Raw genomic sequence first — 19,350 nt, forward strand, 5'->3', positions numbered from 1 at the left:
CCCTTGGGAGAAGAGCCCAGCTCCCTCCTCTCCACAACCTCCTTTCAGGGAGTTGTAGAGAGCAATGAGGTCTCCCCTCAGCCTCCCCTCTTCTCCAGGCTAAACACCCCCAGCTCTCTCAGCCGTTCCTCATAAGGCCTGTTCTCCAGCCCCTTCACCAGCTTTGTTGCTCTTCTCTGGACTCGCTCCAGAGCCTCAACATCCTTCTTGTGGTGAGGGGCCCAGAACTGAACACAGGATTCGAGGAGCGGTCTCGCCAGTGCCTTGTCCAGAGGGAGAAGAACCTCCCTGGACCTGCTGGTCACGCCGTTTCTGATCTAAGCCAAGATGCCATTGGCCTTCTTGGCCACCTGGGCCACTGCTGGCTCCTGTTCAGTCGCTGTCAACCAACACCCCCAGGTCCCTCTCCTCCAGGCAGCTTTCCAGCCAGACTTCTCCTAGTCTGTAGCACTGCAGAGGGTTGTTGTGCCCCAAGTGCAGGACCCGGCACTTGGCCTTGTTAAACCTCATGCCATTTGACTCTGCCCAGCGGTCCAGCCTGTTCAGGTCCCTTTGGAGCCTCCCGACCCTCCAGCAGATCAACACTTCCACCCATTTCTATGACTGTATTTCCAAGGACGGGGCAGCCATGGCTTCTCTGGGCAACCTCTGCCACTGCCTCCCCACCCTCATCATAAAGAGTTTCTTCCTAACGTCTAAGTCTTCCCCGTTCCAATCTAAAGCCATTCCCCCTTGTCCCATCACTCCATGTCCTTGCAGAAAGCCCCTTCCCAGCCTTCCTGCAGCTCCTTTCAGCGCTGGAAGCTGCTCTAAGGTCTCCCTGCAGCCTCTCTTCTCCAGGCTGAACAACCCCAACTCTCTCAGCCCCTTCTCATAGCAGAGGGGCTCCAGCCCCCTGGTCATCCTCTCAGTTCCACAGAGAGGGACACGTTTATTAAACACCTCGCCATGAAGCCGCAGCTGGAGGACTCGGCTCCCCGCGCACCATCGAGATGCGCGGCCAGAGCGGTCCCGCCGGACGACTTACGCCGCCGCTGACCATCGAGACGTGCAGCCTAGAGCGGTCCCGCCGGAGGACTTAGGCCGCCGCGGACCACTGAGAGGTGCGGCTTAGAACGGCTCCGCCGGAAGCGGAAGTGAGCGCGGCGGCGAGCGCGCGGAGCTTTCCCGGGGGCTGCGGGGCTGGCGGCGTCGCTGCCATGGGGGACGACATGGACGTGATTCCGGAGCGGGAGATGAAGGTGAGGGGCGAGCTGCGAGGGGACAGCCCGCGGGGTGGGACTCGGGCGGCAGGGGGGTTGGTGGGGGCGCTGAGGGGCTGGCGGCCCGGGGTGCGGGGGGGTGAGTATGAATGTGTGCGGTGGGGGGGTGTCCACGGGGAGAGTTTGTGTCTGGGTGTGTGGGGGCTGGAGGTCTGGAGTGGGGAGGGGCCTAGGGGTGTTCAGGGGGGTGCTCGGAGGGGAGTCTGGGTCTGCGTGTGGCGTGTGTGGGTCTGGGGAGGGTCTGGGGCTGTGCGTGGGGTATGTGGGTCTAGGGGGGTGTCTGAGTCTGCTTTTGGGGGTGTGTGGTGGGGAGGAGCGTGGGGGATTTAGCGTGTGTGTCGGTGTGTACGTTGGGGTTGGTGTCTGTGGGGTGTGTGTGTCTGTGTTGGCTTAGGCCATGAGGGGAATGGGGCTTCAGGCTTCTGGAGGGCTTCATCTGGGTTCTGGGGGGGTGACAGGCTAGGGGAAAGACTTGCTGTGGGGCTGGCAGGCCAGTGGCGAGGGCAATGTTGGCTCGGCCTTTCAAGGCATTTTTGGAGAGACTGTGGAGCTCTTGAGGCCTTTTCAGCAAGGGTTTGGTGCAGCCTGTGGGGTGCAAGAGGGAGGGGCTGGCTTGGACTGTGGTGGAGTGGGTCTTGGTAAAGTCCGGGGGAGAAGAAACAGTGGGAGGATTGGAGGAACCTAATTTTGGGAAAGGAGCGATGTGTTTTAGTGCTCCTGTTAGCATGCCTTCTGCTGGAATTCTGGTTTTGGGAACAGTATGTGAGGATATATGCTGTGGGACACTGTAAACTGGCGTCTTGCAGTGCGTGCCAGCCTAGCCTGTTGCGGCGTCTCCTGGGGTGTTACTGTGAGGCTGTGGAAGCGGGGACATGAGGGGATGGATTCCTGAAGCCCATGAGGATCTCTGTGCAGCTACTTTCTGCTCAGGCACTTTCCAAAGGCCTTGAGATGTGCTAGGGGAGATTTAAGTTGGGTATTAGGAGGCCTTTACTGAAAGCATTGGAATAGGCTGCCCAGGGAGGTGATTGTGTCGCCATTCCTAGAGGGTTTAAAAGAGGAGTAGATGTTATACTTGCGGACAGTAACTTGGAAATAAAACTTAGATGCTTGATTTGAGTTACTGGCATTAGATCAAGTGCTCCATTTCTGCTTTGTTCACTTCTCTTCTTTCTTCTGTATCTGTTGGCTAGTTTTGGTGTGTTTCTGAGGAGATTAGATGTCCAGGACAGAGTCACCCTCTGTGGGTTTTATGAACATGGGGCTGGATAGAAAAGAGATTCTGCCAATGGAAAAAATGTAGTGTGATCTCAGTCTGTCTTAGATGAAATGGAAAATGTGATGGACAGTGACAGCGTGAGTGGAGATTCTGCCTTGACAGGTGTTTTGCAGCTTTTGTGGAGAGGCTTTTCAACTTACTGTCTTAGAAGAACTGAAGTGCTCTATTCCTCTTTGCCAGCATATGTACAACTACTTCCTAACTCTTTCACAACAGGATTTTCAGTTCAGAGCACTGAAGAAGGTTCGCATCTTTGATGCTCCAGATGATCTCCCCAAAGAACGCTCCAGTCTCCTGGCAGTGTCTAACAAATATGGGCTCGTCTTTGCGGGTGGAGGGACCAGCCTGCAGATCTTTCACACTAGAAATCTTCTCATGCAAAACCATCAGGGAGAGGATCCCAATAAAATTGGTAAGACATACTCAAGCTTCATGGTCTTTGCAGAGACAGCTTGACGTGGATTTCCATGATAGGTAGCTCCTGGCTTCTGACACAGTCCTGGTCGTGCTCTTCCATGTGTTTCACATTGCCATGTTTTGTGTAAGAGAGCAGGAACAATATTTGTTGTTCCTCTAGCTAAAATGAAGTACTGTTGTTTGGAGCAGGATGTTGTTGTCACCAGGATGCTCTGTGCTGGCTCCTGTTTAAGTCATTTGTGTCATTTGTGTTTGGCCATCCATGTTCAGTGCCGTGCAATGAGGTTGTTTTTTCCTACCTGAGAACGTGCCCCTTTCCTTGCAGCCGTACGCTGTCCTGGTAGCTGCTGTTTGAGCTTCACCCTCTGTATTCATCAGGCATGTGTGTGAACAGAGGGACAGAGTTCTCACACTGAGTTATCCACTCTGACTAAATGTCTGATCTGCAGGAGAAATAGCAATCACTGTTCCACCACCTAAGTGCAAAATGGTGTTTGTTCTTTTGTCCACTGTAAGTGTACAACCAAAAATCTGTCCACGTATTTTCCCAACAGGTTACTGAGGAAGGAAAGTGGAATTTTCTTTTCTTAGGAACTTGACATCCCTTGAGATTATATTGATAGAGATGAAGAGCTTTCCTTTCCCTCAGTTTTCCACGTGTTAGCTTTGACAGCTGCTGTTAATAGGACCAGTGATTTTTGCATAAACTCGCTTGAATGGTATTGTTTTACAAGAACAATTCTTGCTGTTTAAACTTGTCCCCTTCATTCTGTCTTCATTGCTTTTTGTGTTTCAAGTGGAGAATGTTCAGAGTACCTTAGTTCCCATGAAGTTTCCTATGCAGCACCTGGCTCTAAGCTGCGATAATCTCACGCTGTCCGTCTGCATGATGTCCAGTGAGATCGGTTCCTTCATTGGCTTTTATGATGTCCGCACGTTCTTAAACCAGGTAAAGCAAATGCAAAGTGGATTTGGTTTTCTGGGCTCTTTTTTGGAATACAGCAGGAGAAGCAGAACTTGGGTGGGATTTTGTCTGTTTGAAGGATGTGTCTTGTGAACAAATTGTTCAGTAAACTCAAAATCTGCATCTTATTTCTGTCGGTCATTAAGTTATAGAAAGGTGAAAACTGCTTTGAATTATGACTTTGAGAGATCTTGGTTTTGACGCCACCTTTGACTGTCTCAAGTATTTCTTTACTAAAAGGCAAAGCAGCAGAAACGTGCGTTTGCTTATCACAAACTGGCCAAGGACTCGGGAAGCACAGCAACGGTCAACGACCTGAAGTGGAACCCCACTAGTCCTGCTATGGTGGCCATCTGCCTGTCGGATGGCAGCATCTCTGTCCTGCAGGTCACAGACTCTGTGAAGGTGTACGCCACGCTGCCTTCCTCTGTAGCCGTTACATCTGGTGAGTGGCAGCCTTGGACAGCACACGGGATGTTGAATTCTGAAGAGCAGAAGCAAACTGATAGGTGTAAAAAGACAGGCTGTTTGTCTTGGAAGGAGGCTTGAAAAAAAAAAAAATCCTTCATGAAGAGGAAGGATTTAAGCTCCCTGAGAAAATGTGTTTTAATATAACTGCTCTTTCTCAGTTGTTTGGAGGAGCTGCATCTTGTGAATTAGTCACATGTGCCCACCTCTGGTTTGTGCTGTCTCAGGCTTCCTTGGAAATGACAAATAGGAGTTGTCGTCTGTTGGTTTTTAATCTGTGCAGCCTTGATTTCTCCATGACAGGATTACTTCCTGATTGTTTAATTTAGATTCATGGGTTTTTTTTGCATTGGGGGACGGGGGAGTGGGAAATGCAGTTTTAATTTATTGGCCCTGCTTTTGTGAGACCTCCGCTTCCTTAGTGCTAATGAAATTCTCTTTTTTACTTAGTGTGTTGGAGCCCAAAGGGAAAACAACTGGCTGTCGGGAGGCAAAATGGCACTGTGGTGCAGTATCTGCCTGTAAGTATTGTTGTTAGGAAGGCCTTATGTGTGTTCACTAGTTTGCAATGTGCTTTATTTTCTTTGCATCGCAAACTATAGAATTAGGTCAGGTGGCATGTGGTGTGAGCCATGGGAAGCTGCCCAGCCACTTAGGTTATATTAAAGTGTCTTAGACTAATGCTGGGTTTAGTTTAAGATTCTCATTTGCCACTTAGAAATCATGATTTCAGAGTGGCATGTGGTGGGGGTTGTATAGTTAGTCACTCTAAACCAGTTCTGTGGGCTCTCTGCAAATCTTGGCTTTGCTTGGTGTCTTTTTCTGTGTATTTAAGAGGAATTTTGTTTGCAGAATCTACAGGAGAAGAAAGTAATCCCTTGTCCTCCCTTTTATGATTCGGACAATCCTGTTAAAGGTACATCTCTTTATTTCTTTTCAACTTGTTTTCTCTTTTAAAATATTTTTACTCATTCCTCATAATTTTATTTTTAGTTACAGCAGCTGTGTACTGCACTGGTTAGGTAATTGCAGTGTGATTTTTAAATATTTGGGTAAAAAGATAATTATATACTTTATCTCTGGGTTGTGTAGAAAAATTACCAGTCAGACAGGGTTCTTTTCTATTTCTAGAAGGTTTTAAGTATACACTTTGCAAGCTATTTTTTGCTCACGAATATGATAGACAGTACTGTCACAAGTAATCTTCCTTTAGCATGAGGATTTCTGGATATAAATCCCATTCTCGTATTCTGTGTGAGTTCCAGCTCATCATTTTGCCTCTTCAATAAAATGTCAAAGCAGTAAGTTTAGAAAAGCAGAAACACTTTATTTGGTTATGCAAAACATCGCCCGTGTTTGACAACCCTGGCCTTGTCTTGCCTGTGATATCAAGCAAGTCTCGAGCTGCTAATGCACATTCTTTTGGTTTGCGTATGAAATTTTTGGGGTCAAATAATTATTCCTCTTAATAAGGTTAATGTTCTGCAGACAAATCATTGAAATGTTTTATCTCGGTAGTTTAGAAGATAGTGAGTCCTTGTTTGTGTGTTGTTTTACTTTTGTTTGCCATGCACAGTTAAAATCAATATAGAAGGAAGTCTCATTCTGAAGTGTTTCTGGCTAAGGTATTTGTTCTCTTTCAGTTTTGGATGTCCTTTGGATTGGCACGTACGTCTTTACTATTGTATATGCAGCGGCTGATGGGACACTGGAAACGCCTCCAGAAGTGGTTGTAGCCATATTGCCTGTAAGTGCCTGCAAGTCAGAACAATAGAAATGTTTATTGCTTGTTCTTGGCTCGTGTATTACGATGGCAAGTTGCTTTTATTATTCACGTTGACATAATGTAGGATTAGAGTATGGTGCTACTGTAAATCATGGTTTTGGAGTTGGGAGGATTGAGTGGATGGAGCAGTATCCACTTGAAAGCCTATCAGTAACCTATGACATGAAGACAATTTAGCCTCTGAAATAAACACTTGGGAAGAATACCTCATCTGATGTAGAGTCCTGATGGTCTTCTGTTTGTTAGGTTAGGGAGAGTTTCAGGCTGCCTGATATGCGCTTATGTAGTATCACATTATTTGTTGATGTTGAGGTGTAAACTCTCTGGTAACCTCTTTATTGCCAGTTGGAGGAGGGGTTTGATTTGTTTGCTTTGTTCTTTGCTTTTCAAGTTGTCTCACAATGCCTTTTCTTCTTTAAAGAATGTGGCATTTATTGGTGTACCCTGATGCAGTCATGTTTATGGGGGATTACTTGATTTCTGGAAGGTAAATTATCGATGTTGGTCTTGCAGAAAAAGGAAGAGAAGCGACCAGAGAAGTTTGTGAATTTCATGGAGCCTTGCTATGGGAGCTGCACGGAGAGACAGCATCATTACTTCCTCAACTATGTTGAGGAATGGTGAGTGGCAGGAATCACAGCAGTCTTTTTTCCTTCTTATGCATGTCTGACTGGTTGATGCTTCTCAGTATGTTGTGTTCTTTCCTTTTGTAAACTATTTAGTACCTGAATATGAGACAAAAGAAAGACCTATTTTGTAAAGTCTTTGTGAAGTACCTGACATGGACCATCATTATTTATGACAATAGAGTGACTGTCAGATGGTTGGTTGCCAAAGGGTTTCAGCCCTTGGTGAATGGTTTTAAAGAAAAAAAAAAAAAGAATGTACAGTGATGTAGCAGATCATGTTTCTGTCATCTTGGGAGGACAAGTCAGTTTCATATTGTTATAATTGTATTCGCATTTAGGAATTTGCATAGGTGGTAATAAATCATGGAGCTGGGGACCTTGCCATGAATTATCATGTTGGTTTTAACCCATTTATGTCCGTACTTACAGGGACCTTGTTCTGGCAGCTTCAGCAGCTTCCACAGAAGTCAGCATTCTTGCTAGGCAAGGGGATCAGGTAATATTTTTGTTCCTTTTTACATTTGTGCATTTGTTCCTCCTCTCTATGCAAGACCTGGAATACAGTGAGATGGTATATTTTTAAAAAACACCCCAAAACCTAACAAAACCCTTTCTTTTTACATCTGAGTTGCGAACAGAGTATCAGAAGTCAGTTTTTAATGATTCGCTTGGCAGTCTCAAAATTTGGTCAAGCTCGCTATAATGAAATGATTCTATGTGAGGTCATCAGTTGCAGTTAAACATTAAAACTGTCCGACCTCAACTCTGGTGTGCAATGATGTGTGAGAAGTCACGCGCAAATCTGTGAAGTGCCCCGATATTTCTAGCAGTTGCTGATCTGAAACTTAAGTAGATGCCTTCTAGCTTTTTTGCAGTCTTATCTTTCAACTGTAGCAGGCTGGAATTCTGAAGAAAGCTGATCACAGGATAGCAGTGATCAAAATAATAACCTCTTTGCAGAACTGGGAATCGTGGCTTTTGGAGGATTCCAGCAGAGCAGAACTTCCCGTGTCGGATAAGAGCGATGACACTCTGCCTGTTGGTGTTGCTGTAGACTACACCAGTAACATGCCTATCCCAATCAGTAAGTCTTATTCTTGTGGAATCATCCAATAATAGCAATATATGGGATATTTCTGAGGGGTAGCCTGGTACTGGGGGTTCTGGGAGACCATTCTGAAAGCTGAAAGGGACATCAATACACATCCTGCCTTTTTATACCAAGCCCACAGCATATCTGGGCTTATTTCTGTGTAAGGATTCAAATGGCAAAGCGTTAAATACAGTTCTTCCTCAAAGCTTTCAGCAGCCTGGGATACTACACTAGCAGACACGGCAAACAAAGCACCTGAGTTATGTCTGTCTTTTACAGAGCCAGGATAATAGTGAGTGTAAAGGAGTCGTATTCTAACACCAGGGATTTGGGGTTGCTGTGAGCTTTTCTTTATTCTTGTAGCTTATGTCGTTTTGCAGAACTGCTTTGTATGAAGTGCATTTGCACTGATCTAAAGGAGAAGTGGGTTAGTTTCAAAGCCAGAAAAAGCAAAGATCATTGAGGTGAACGCATAGTTTTCAATTCTGCTTTAAAGCACAGAGCCTGTATTGGCTGAACCCTGCTGTGCTCTACAACTCACCAGCTGCATTATTGCTGTACCTTCTGTGCTGCCTAAAGGCGCTTCAAAGCACCTTGTCAGAGGCTGCAGCTGAAGATAGCTCTGAACTATTGTGTTGTACCTTAGTGAATTCTGAAAACTCTCGCTTGAAACCCAGAGACAGATTGAAACAGAGATGCCTTCAGGCAGAGTGGAAGTCAAGAGTTCCTGAAGAGCACAGGAGGGTGCCGATTAACTGAGAACTTTACCCAAATGAAAATTTACAGTACAGAATTGAGGTCAAACTTTGTGCTTTAATGCAAAATTGAATTAGAAGCATTTTCTCTGCTAATCTGTATGGTTATTGGATTAAAGAATCTGTCAAGACAGTTTTTTAAGCCCATGTTGTGCTGCCTTAGAGGTTTTAGAAAGGTTTTGGAGAAGCCTTTTGCTAACAAATTCTTTGCGTTCTCACAGAGTGCAGTCAGCTCAGTTTTGGCTGTACATTATTCTGCTTTGCAGTTCAAGGCAATTTTGGATTGCAAAGAAGCCTCATTTGTCCTGGAGCTTGTTCCCATGCAGAAACTGCCCTTCCCCAGCATGCTTTTGCTGGAGAACCAATAGGCAGAGGCACATGGCCATCCAGTGCACTGACCAACAAACAAAGCACCTTGATTATAGTAGATTGTTCCTGCACCCTAGATTTGTTAGGATTTTCTGTTTGTTTGTTTAATTAAGCACAGTTAAACCATTCTAGAAATTTTTTTGGAAATATTGGCGTCTTTGTCTCTGTTCAAAATATTTGAACTGGAGCAAACTCCAGCCTCAAAGCTGCAGCTGTTCAGAATGCAAGGATTTTATATCAGAAGTTCAGATCATCAGGTGTTTATTTAATGTTGGTTTTCTTTAGAGCTTAAAAGCTTCCTGTCTAGTGATTCTCTTTTGTACTTTATGTATTATAAATGTTAATGACGCAACAGGACCCACTGGAATATAATGATCACTGGAAGTCATAGAGAACTGAAGGAGGAATTGGCACATACGTGAAGGAAAAGGACTACTTCGAAATATGAAAAAGCTTGGCACATGAGTTCTTGAGTGAAAGTTGGGCTTCATCATTCAGGAGATGTCATTTGATTGTCAAAATAACCCATCAGTGAATTTATGAAACACAGTCAGGAATAGGAAGAAGTAAAGGGGGGGGAAAAAAGAGAATTGGGCATCACATAGAGGCAAGAAAACAAAGATGCAAATGAAAGCCAGAAAGGAGAAACGTAAGAAATTATTCTAGGGATGTCATAGGAAGGTGCTGATGCAGTAGAACAGAACAGGAAATTTTGGCTGCAGGGCTTACATGTGTCGTCTCTGGCAGGTGATGGGAAGACCCTTGGTCCAGCTCCAGTTCTGATCTTGCTCTCTACGGATGGCGTGCTCTGCCCCTTTTACATGATCAATCAAAATCCAGGGGTCAGATCGCTCATTGTGACCCCAGAGCCATTGCCATTAGTAGGGGAGAGAGTCACAAAATCAGCAGGTAAGTGCTCCAGTGGGTTAGGGAAACATCTGAACTAGTGGTCTTTGTCGTTTTCTTCTGTCAGTTTGGTATTCAGACATACATGTGGTCACAGAAAATATTTTTTCTTTTTTATAATGATAATGGGGAGCAGTACTTGAGTGTTCTGTGCTCCCAGGGCTGTTATGTCTTTTGCACAGCAGTGTGAAGTTATCTAGTCTTGTTCATTATGTAGGATCTGAGGCACCTTGCAGACTGTGCGCTTAGACTCTGCTGTGCAATCAGCCTTTGAGGAACAGTGTCAAAGCAGTAGTAGTAGGAAGCCCTCTGCCCAGGTTTGAGGTGTGTGACTTTAACTGCAGCAGTGACTGCAGGCTCTGCTTGGGGACAACGATCAGGCAGAGCCAGAACATGGTCTGTATCCTTCAGAGACGTGATGATTTCCCTCATGTTTTGCTGCAGGAGGCAGTGATATGGGAATTATGTTAGCAGGTGAAGAGCAGTTGTTTTATCCGAGTTATATATGTATTTCTAAGTTCAGTGGGAAGTGGGCAGTTTCCTGTGCTGGTGTAGGCAGGTAAGCTGATTGTCTTGCTTGTCTGCATGCATGCAGTAATAATTGGAAACCAAACTTTTTCATCCCTAAATCCAAATTTGCTTCTCCTTCCCCAAACAGAGTGCCTTTATTTGGCAGCCTGCCCCTCTGCAGCACTGGCTGACTTACGTGCTGACAGCCTTTTTTATTTGAGATGGCAGGAACCTCATCAAAACCAATGGAGAAAGGTGAAACCTTTTCACAGGAAATTCGAGACAACATTAATCTAGACAGACTAGTATTGATTGTGGCTTGGACTTTGTGCAGTTTCTGTATCACCACTGGGGTTGGGGACTGGAAGGCTGGCTCTGTCATCTGTTTTCTTCACCGTACTATCTGTCCAGTGAGCAAGGTAGTGCTGAACTGTCCTCATCAAATAGAATTTGCCTTGCAATACCTTCTGCCATTAATCAATGCAGACAAATGAGGCTCCTCTTTCTCCATTTGTGTCTCTGCAGGAGGTACTGCTACAACTCCAACCACTCCAACTTCTCTGAAGCCTGACACACCACCAGGTGTTGCTCCTGCTGTGCCTGCCTCAAGTCAGCCTCCTGCAGCGAGTGGAGCAGCTGCTTTTTCCTTTACACCTTCAGCTGCGAAGATGCCTGGCGCTACAGGCAGTGATCCTCCACCTTACCCCTTTGCCACTGACACCTCCAAGCCAGCCCTGGCTCCCAGTCTGACTGGAGCAGCAACGTTCTCTTTCTCATCTGCTTCTCTGAAGGCATCCACGACTCCTGCTCCTTCTGCAGGCACCACTACAGCTACCACCACCTCCTTTTCGTTTGGATCCATGAACTTTAAACCAGCTGTGGACAGCACACCTGGGACACCACTCTCCACAACACCTGTTTTACAGAAGCCATCTTTGGCTGCTTCAGCTTCTTCAGTCAAAGTGAACCTCAATGAGAAGTAATTACAGTAGTTAATGGAGTGGCGGTAGACTTGTTAAATTGCTCCGGGTGTGGACGATGTGTGGTAGTTCTGAAGATGATTTTTGGCTTTTTGCCCTGACAGCTGTTCCTCATGCTCCCAAGAAAGGGTTGAGGAAGTCTGTGTTTATCTAAGACATAGCTGTCTTGGCTGTGAAAACCCTCATTGTTTTCCATGCTAGAAGTTATGTTCATAAGCAAACTATTAGTTGAGGGAAGCTGCCAAAAATTAAATTGATAATTCCAACAGAAGGAAAACTGATATTGATTAGAAACTATGCAAAATTATTTGAGTGATGAATGCTTTCAGGTTTCATGTACCCACTGTTCTCTCCAGCTCCTGAGACTTGCTCTCTTTTCTTAGAAAGGTTTAAACCACAGAGTTATGTTAATTGGAGCTTCTTTCTGTGGAGAGCAGTTTTTATCTAAATGCATCATAAGAAATTTCTGATGGTTTAGATGATTATTTTTAATTGGAAAAATCTCAACTGCACCAGGATCCAATGGTAGCTCTTAGGGCTTTTAAACTTTTATATTTTGTGTATAAAGCAAATGATACACTTGTGATTTGGCTCTCTAGATTGGCTTCCTTGAGGAGCCAAGATTGCAGATGAATGGAAGTTCATATTCTCTTGCAGAACAACTATTTGAGCCTTGTTGCAAGGGTGACACTGAACGGCAGCTCAGATTTGCTATTTTTGGTGCTTTGGTGCAAAGCCATGAGGTCCATTTTGAAGCAGAGTAGTACTTCTGGCTGATGTTTGGCTTTTGCTCACTATGATAATAGTGTTTGTGGTTCCACATGTTTGGAAATGATCCTGAATGGATTCCCACTACCTCCAGAAGCTGCGCTAGTAATTTTGTATTTGGAGCTTGAGTTGTTCCTGATCCCAGAGAATGCTAATTCGTTAGAACTTAGTGCTACTTTTTGGATGGAAGGAAACAGTCAGGACAAGTTCAGAGTTGAAAGACGTTCTGTGTTCTCTTGCAGGTTCAGTGCTGTAGACACCTCTTCTCCCACTAGCAGCAGTGGTCAGTGCACTTCCACAATGTTTTCATTCTCAACCACTTCAAAAACTACTTCTGGAGGTCCTCTGAGCCAGTCCACACCCCCAATAGCCTCTCCTGCCCCACCACTGAAGGCTTCGACCCCTCTGCCTGCCGCAGGTAGGAGTTCAGTGCATATTGTTGGGAATAATGCGTTATAAACAGTGTTCTGAAAGTTTTGAGACATACTGAGCTTCATTTGGCTTCCTTCTTGTTTTTCCTGCTGCTTTTACTAGTGCAGCAGACCTCCAGATTTGTACGCTCTAATGACGTGATGGACTTAGTACCAAAACTGAGAAATTCTTCCATTTGCATAGTTTGTTTCCCAAGAGCCATACAAGAAATGAATATATTCAACTTCTAAAGTTCATCCAGAAGTTCCTGGCATTTCAGTGATCTGAAATACAACTTTGGTTATGAACATTCTGGTCAGTCACCCAAATCAGTGTCTTATCTTGAATCCGGAGTGATTAGAGTTTAAAATGGTCACAAATGAGTTTAAATTAGATGGCAATCATTTGTTAGCAGAATAATACTTGGTCTCTCAAATGATCGTGTGACTGGAGGTTTTGAGGAGTGGTACTATCAGATATTGAAGTGACAGCTGTTATTGTTAGCTGAGAAGTTGGATAGGAGTAAAAACAGCACCTAAGGAGGTTGTGTTCTTGCACTGGGTGGGGCCTGTGCTGCTATTGCTTTTTGATTTGGCAGGGGTAAATATGGTTGTGTCTGATCACAACCTGTTTTCTCAAGCTTTCTATAAGTTCAGAAATTACTGTTCCTTTTCTTAAATTCCAGTGGCACGTCCTGCTCAAAATATGCCTTCAGCTTCTTCAGTACAGAAGGCAGCCAAAATCACCCCATCTGCAGCAAAGCCAAGCTCTACTCAGGTAATGGGAACTTGAGTGGATTTTTTTAGAGGATGAATGTTTTACATGGCCTATGAATTGCTTGGAATTCACTGGACTGCATGACTGTTCATAGGTCAAAGAATTAGCTAGCTTTTGACCTTGTAACAGCAGCAAATCTGAGACTAAAAGTATGGTCGATGCATGTCTTTAGAGAACTGTATTTTGATGTATATTGTCATAATCAAAGTTGTAGAAACCAATTCTTGTTCTTATAGAACTAAGTATTCAGTGTTTTCCTAGCTAATAAGCACTTGAGAGATGCCCTAACTGTGTATTAAGGGAGACACAGAGTTTGGTGGATATCAAAATCAAAGGATTCCAGCACACAAAAATTTCCTTTACTTTCATAAATCTATCTCCAGGTAGTCTACAGTCCTACTTTTGCACATACCAGACTTAGATTATTGTGGAACTAGTATTTATACTCATGACACTTGTTTTCCTGGTGACTAGTGTCTGAATGGGGTTTCTAATAGTGGGCGTTTTTTGATACTCTAAGCTTCCTGTTGCTGAGGGTATATCCCTAATATTGTTTTGGGTTTTTTTCCCAGGGCAAAACAGCAATCCCCAGTACAGCTGCAGAGAAACAGGCCCACCAGTGGAAGGATTCAGACCCTGTCATAGCAGGAATCAGAGAGGAGGTGAGATTTTTCAAGCACCTTTCTTCATTTTAGAGTCTGCAAGATGACTGTGTGGGTACCCAGACACTTATTTTCAGTTCAGCTATGTTTTGATGGTATCTGTTTATGATATTTTCCTCAAGATAATCAGGCTGGTTTGTAATTGCTGTTTGTGTCTCGTGTTCTGTCGTCTTTAATTTCAGTCACTGTGCTGAAACAATGGCGTATTCTTTCCTGGTAATGTTCAGTTTCTTGCTTTGGCTGCAAAGTGACAGGTGTTTATGGTGTAGTAGAAACATTATCCAAGAGCTGACATTTGTTCCAGACTCTGCCATGTTACAGTGACTGCACTTTCTTCCATTTGACTTTGTAGATTGCGCATTTTCAAAAGGAGATGGAGGAACTGAAGGCCCGCACTTCCAAAGCCTGTTTCCAAGTTGGTACTCCAGAGGAAATGAAGATGTTGCGGACTGAGTCAGATGATCTTCACACCTTCCTCTTGGAGATTAAAGAAACAACCGAGGTGAGTGGAGTATCTTCAAAGTGTTTAGCTTCTCAGCAATGACTGTTCCTCACCAGATGTTCATACTTAACCTGTAGTGCTTATGTAGATGGAATTGCTTTAATGTGGGGATGGAATTGGCATTTGTGCTTTCAGACAGGTGCTTGCAGAAGCTCCTGTGCTAGAGTTCACAATGAAAACATGTTACTTGGAACCTTGTTCCATCTGTTCTATTTCTATTTGCAGTCACTTCATGGAGATATTAGTATTCTGAAGACAACCTTGCTGGAGGGATTTGCAGGGGTAGATGATGCTAGAGAACAGAATGAACAGAATCGTGGCTCGAGGTATTTACACTTGCTCTATAAGAAACCTCTGGATCCCAAGAGCGAAGCACAGCTTCAGGTATGAAACATGTCTGCCTGCTTCTTATCTAGAGTTTTAAATAAAACAGTCCTGCATGTGCAAGTACCCAGGAGTTTTGTTCAGCCCTAGGTATTTGCTGTTTCAACTTAGTCTAGGAAAAGTGTGATGAGTCCCATTTTCCTTGGGTTTGCAAGCCAGGCTGAAAATCCTCTCCTAAAACTCTGTTGTCACCATTTGCAGTGATGATTCAAAATGACTCCTGGAGGGAAGTAGTTCACCTGAGATCCAAGTCTGTTCTAAATTTAGAATGTGACTCCTGACATCCTGTTCCTTCTCAGCGTGTAATGTTTGCTCAGGGATTTCAGTTAAAGGAATGTTTTTTTCCAACACTTTGACAAAGAGTTCTTGGAATTATTTTTATCTTCAGCAAGTGACTTATGGAACAATTTGATGATTTATTATGACTTACACAATTGTGTGTTAATTTCATGGATGGTGGAGCATAAAGCTAAATGATATTCTAAAAGCTGGAGCACAAAGGAAAATAACCAGCAGTACACAAAAAGGCTTTCAAAGATATGAAAGAATCTAGGGGTGAAGGACTCTTTTTGTTATAGCTCTGATGATGAGAGGGCTATTTAACCCTAAGCAAAATAGAGTGGATGTGCCCTACAAATGATACGTTGTCTTTTATGCACTGATAAGTTTCCCAAGAAGTTTAGCGAGCAGGCTGAAGACATAATTGAATGTCATCTTTGTTACAGTAGGTATCGAGGGCATGCACACAGTCAGTTACTAGAAATTGGCTGGTGTGAAGTCATTTCTTTTAGGTCTGATCTCTAATCTTCACCTGGATTCTGTTGATTGATTCACAGTCTTAGTTGTATACCTGCTTTGATGTCCAGGATGTCTCTGTGGCATTTCAAACTTATGCTTGTGACTTCAGAGCAGTGATAATCTTGGAAATCTTATTTCCCTGGTCTAAAGAGAGTTTTGTGAGGAAAGAATAACAGCGTGGGAGAGAAGCGGAAGTGGGTTGGAATGTAAGGAGAGAGCTTTCAGGTCAACTTCCTGAAAGGTTACAAGAAAGAGAGCTCTAGTCTGCCTGTTAAGTTAATGAAAAATCTCACTTAGTCAACTTCTTATATTGGTCTTCCTAAAGTTCTAAAGATCCTGAGGCTTTTCTGTTGTCCAGCCGTATCGATTTGCGGTCCAGAGAGTTGAAGCTATATAAAGCTTATAGGTGTTAGAGAGAAGGAAACCTGTACTTTTGCTTAGTAGACTGTAACACTAAGCCCACGGTAGGACAGGATTTGGTTTCACGTTGGATGTGTCACATCAGAATTCTGTGCTGCATCTTGAAAAGAGTTGCAGTGGAATTTTTCCCAAGCTGTGTTACTTGGCTGCTTTGTCGTTGTGTTTAAGTGAGCATTCTGTTGAGATGAGCTGAAACCAACTGCAGTTTCCATTTCCATTTTTTGAGATTTGAAGTTCAAGACATGTTTATGCCATGGCATGCTGGATGTATTATTCATGAGAGTGAATGCTGTTTTCATTTAGGGAGCAAGGCTTGTAGCCTCGTCTCTGGCTTAGTTGTGCCAGTTGTGCAACTATGTGGTCATGGATAAATCACTTCTTTTTCTTTTCCTTTCCAACCTATAAAAACCAAGTTAATTCCTTGCCTTAATGTGGGAGTTGTGAGCATTTGTGAATGCTTTCATGAATCATAGTCTGTGAATGCTGGTATCCTAGAGCCATGTGGATGGCCTGCAAAGCTTTGATCACCTATAATTGTTAGAAGTTTCAACACTGTAAAATGGGAGCAAATGACTCATCTTTTGGAAATGAGCTTTAAAATAAGGTTTATTTTATATAATGTCTGATGTTTGTTAAAACCCTTTCTATAAAGACATGGCAGTGTTCTACAAATGTTATGGAAGATGTTATTTCTGGTTGAGAGCTCGGATAAAATGTCCAAGCCAAGGCCTGTGGGTACCCCATTGATCAGTAAACAGATTTTTCAGTATGTTGGGTTCTGTAGTGCTGATAAAACTTTCCAGGCAGAAGTGTGGGAAAGTGTTGTGTGGCTTGGACTGAATGATCCCAAAGGATCTTGAGCTTCTTCAACCGAAACTGAGATTTCTGAAGTGAATTAATAGCTGGCTTTATTTTGCATGGTAGGAAATTCGACGCTTGCACCAGTATGTGAAGTTTGCTGTTCAGGATGTGAATGACGTTCTGGATTTGGAGTGGGATCGGCATCTGGAACAGAAGAGAAAGCAGAAGTAAGTAACTGAAATTGGAATGCAGAACAACTACAAGGAACATGTCAGTGAATTGGGCATTAGTTTCTAGTGAACAGACAAAAGCCTTTTCCCATTTAACAGTATAATCTTTTACAAGGACATCTAAGAATAAAACTTGACTCAGCCACCTAATGGGAGCTGTAGGTTCAGACTGCTTGGCTTCATGTGTATTACAAGCTTGCTGCGTCTCTCTGTACAGTGTAAATAGTGCTTACAGAAAAATCTGTAAAATAAGCTTTGTAGAAAACAGGTGCATCCATCAGTGGTAGCTAATGAAACCTTTCTAATAAATAAATCATCTTGAAGTAAACAAGCTAAATGAATAAACTTGCAGCATATCCAAAGGAAAAATTTACATTTGAGATAAACTGAACAGCTTGGATCTTAGAACAAAACCATCTTTGACCTCATGGAGTTTAAGCAGCTAGAGCCATTAAACTGCTTTGTGTATGCATGCCTTCTTGTGGTCAGATGTATAGAATGGTCCTTACCCCTGTCTCTTCATCTCTTGTCTTAAGGCGTTTGATAGTTCCTGAGCGAGAGACTTTGTTTAACACCCTGGCTAACAACCGGGAAATAATCAATCAGCAGAGGAAGAGACTAAACCATCTTGTAAACAGCCTGCAGCAGCTCCGATTGTATAATCAGACATCTCAGTGGAGCGTTCCTAGTGATACATCTTCTCTTAACAATGCTGAAAGGTATGTGAAACAAGTTCCTGAGTGGGGTTCACGCTCCTCTCTTGCCCCCAACAACATGCAAGGGCACATCCTCCAAAGAATGATGTTTTGTGGACATAATGAGGACAGTATGTCCTAAAGATGATACTAAACTATGCCCTGGTATTGTTGAAGCTCGTTGTTCACAGACACTACTAGATGCATATCAGAAATTTCCACTAAAAGACATGTTTTTTATTGTAAACCAGATAGTAGAGTCTCCAGGCTGAGGTACTGCTGGTTTTCTGTCTGAATTCAGGGGAAGAGCTGAATGGCTCTTGGTATTTCCAAAATAATTAAAGATGCCTGTGTTTAAATAGTATAGTATCTAGAGGAGCCAATTGTTCTTCCAGATAAGCCAATGACTCTAGTGGGTCTTTTGGCCCCTTTCGTTCCTGATTTGGTTGGTTTCTTTCTGCTGATCATTTTTTTTCACTGTTTTGCCTTGTCCCAGTTTTGACAGTGACCTTGAAAGCCTGCGCAATGCCTTGATGAAAACTACCTTGGAATCACACGTCAAACCTCTGCCTAAAGTACCTGGTAATTAATTCTTTTCACACCCTAAATGTGAATTACTTTGTCTTGACTTGGAGTTTGATTATAGACTAATAACTGTCTTTGATTTTTCCAGCTAAATTATCTCCTGTGAAACAGGCACAGTTGAGGAATTTTCTAGCAAAGAGGAAGACTCCACCAATTAGGTCTACAGCTCCAGGTAAACCATTATTTACCATAGAAGTCTGAAATGCTTTCCGGGTGGGTGACTTATCAGCTGAGGGAATTGATCCTGAAGTTAGCTTTTGGCTTCTCGCTCTTCAACCCCTATTTCTCATTTCCTGTTCCCCTATCCATTAGGGAATTTCCTTCAGTTGCTGTCTTGTTGAGGGCTACCTTTCCTGGCAGTTAAGAAGTCATATGCTATCAATGCAGGATTGAAACAAGCCAGTAGAAGAGAATCTTAAGATAAGGTGTCTTGTCTTGACTGTTAGGCTGGATGGTTCCCTCAATATACAGATGTGATTTTGTTTCTGATGTTGCAGCAAGTTTGTCCCGGTCTGCCTTCTTGTCCACAAGATACTATGAAGATTTGGATGAAGTCAGCTCAACATCCTCAGTTTCCCAGTCGCTGGAGAATGACGATACACAGGCAGTGGACCAGGAAGAAGAGACTGCTCCAGCCCAAGTTCCTCGTCATGCTCCTGTGGTCCGTACTCCTTCCATCCAGCCTGGTTTGGTGGCTCAGTCTCCATCCTTTGGGAAGCAGCACGTCTCCCTGGGTACTTTGTGTAAGTTGTTTTTGTAATGTTTCTTCTATTTTGCATGCGTTCTTGTCAATATCTTTAGCCACTGTATCCATTGCCAGTGCTTCAGGTGCCGGAGAAAGGAGATTGCAGCTTGCAGATTGGCATTGCCAGGTTTCCAGAAGCAGTTAGCACTAGCAC

General features: G+C 43.7%; 1 protein-coding gene across 2 annotated transcripts in view; it reads left to right on the forward strand.

Annotated features, from left to right (window-relative positions):
* The first annotated feature begins 1,109 nt into the window (after positions 1-1,109).
* Positions 1,110-19,350, forward strand: part of NUP214 (nucleoporin 214) — a 42,945-nt gene continuing 24,704 nt past the window's right edge. For both annotated transcript variants that reach the window (XM_069873174.1, XM_069873175.1), the window contains exons 1-22: positions 1,110-1,241; positions 2,758-2,953; positions 3,756-3,907; positions 4,163-4,367; positions 4,841-4,911; positions 5,243-5,306; positions 6,034-6,137; positions 6,690-6,796; positions 7,235-7,301; positions 7,766-7,889; positions 9,770-9,931; positions 10,964-11,417; positions 12,429-12,604; positions 13,283-13,374; positions 13,947-14,036; positions 14,389-14,538; positions 14,764-14,922; positions 17,065-17,168; positions 17,708-17,890; positions 18,363-18,448; positions 18,540-18,623; positions 18,949-19,194. In XM_069873174.1, the coding sequence (XP_069729275.1) occupies positions 1,200-1,241; positions 2,758-2,953; positions 3,756-3,907; positions 4,163-4,367; positions 4,841-4,911; positions 5,243-5,306; positions 6,034-6,137; positions 6,690-6,796; positions 7,235-7,301; positions 7,766-7,889; positions 9,770-9,931; positions 10,964-11,417; positions 12,429-12,604; positions 13,283-13,374; positions 13,947-14,036; positions 14,389-14,538; positions 14,764-14,922; positions 17,065-17,168; positions 17,708-17,890; positions 18,363-18,448; positions 18,540-18,623; positions 18,949-19,194 (3,118 nt within the window). In that variant the 5' untranslated portion in view covers positions 1,110-1,199. The remainder of the gene's footprint in view (positions 1,242-2,757; positions 2,954-3,755; positions 3,908-4,162; positions 4,368-4,840; positions 4,912-5,242; positions 5,307-6,033; positions 6,138-6,689; positions 6,797-7,234; positions 7,302-7,765; positions 7,890-9,769; positions 9,932-10,963; positions 11,418-12,428; positions 12,605-13,282; positions 13,375-13,946; positions 14,037-14,388; positions 14,539-14,763; positions 14,923-17,064; positions 17,169-17,707; positions 17,891-18,362; positions 18,449-18,539; positions 18,624-18,948; positions 19,195-19,350) is intronic.

This window comes from Phaenicophaeus curvirostris, chromosome 20 (genome assembly GCF_032191515.1).
Source record: "Phaenicophaeus curvirostris isolate KB17595 chromosome 20, BPBGC_Pcur_1.0, whole genome shotgun sequence".
Taxonomy (NCBI): domain Eukaryota; kingdom Metazoa; phylum Chordata; class Aves; order Cuculiformes; family Cuculidae; genus Phaenicophaeus; species Phaenicophaeus curvirostris.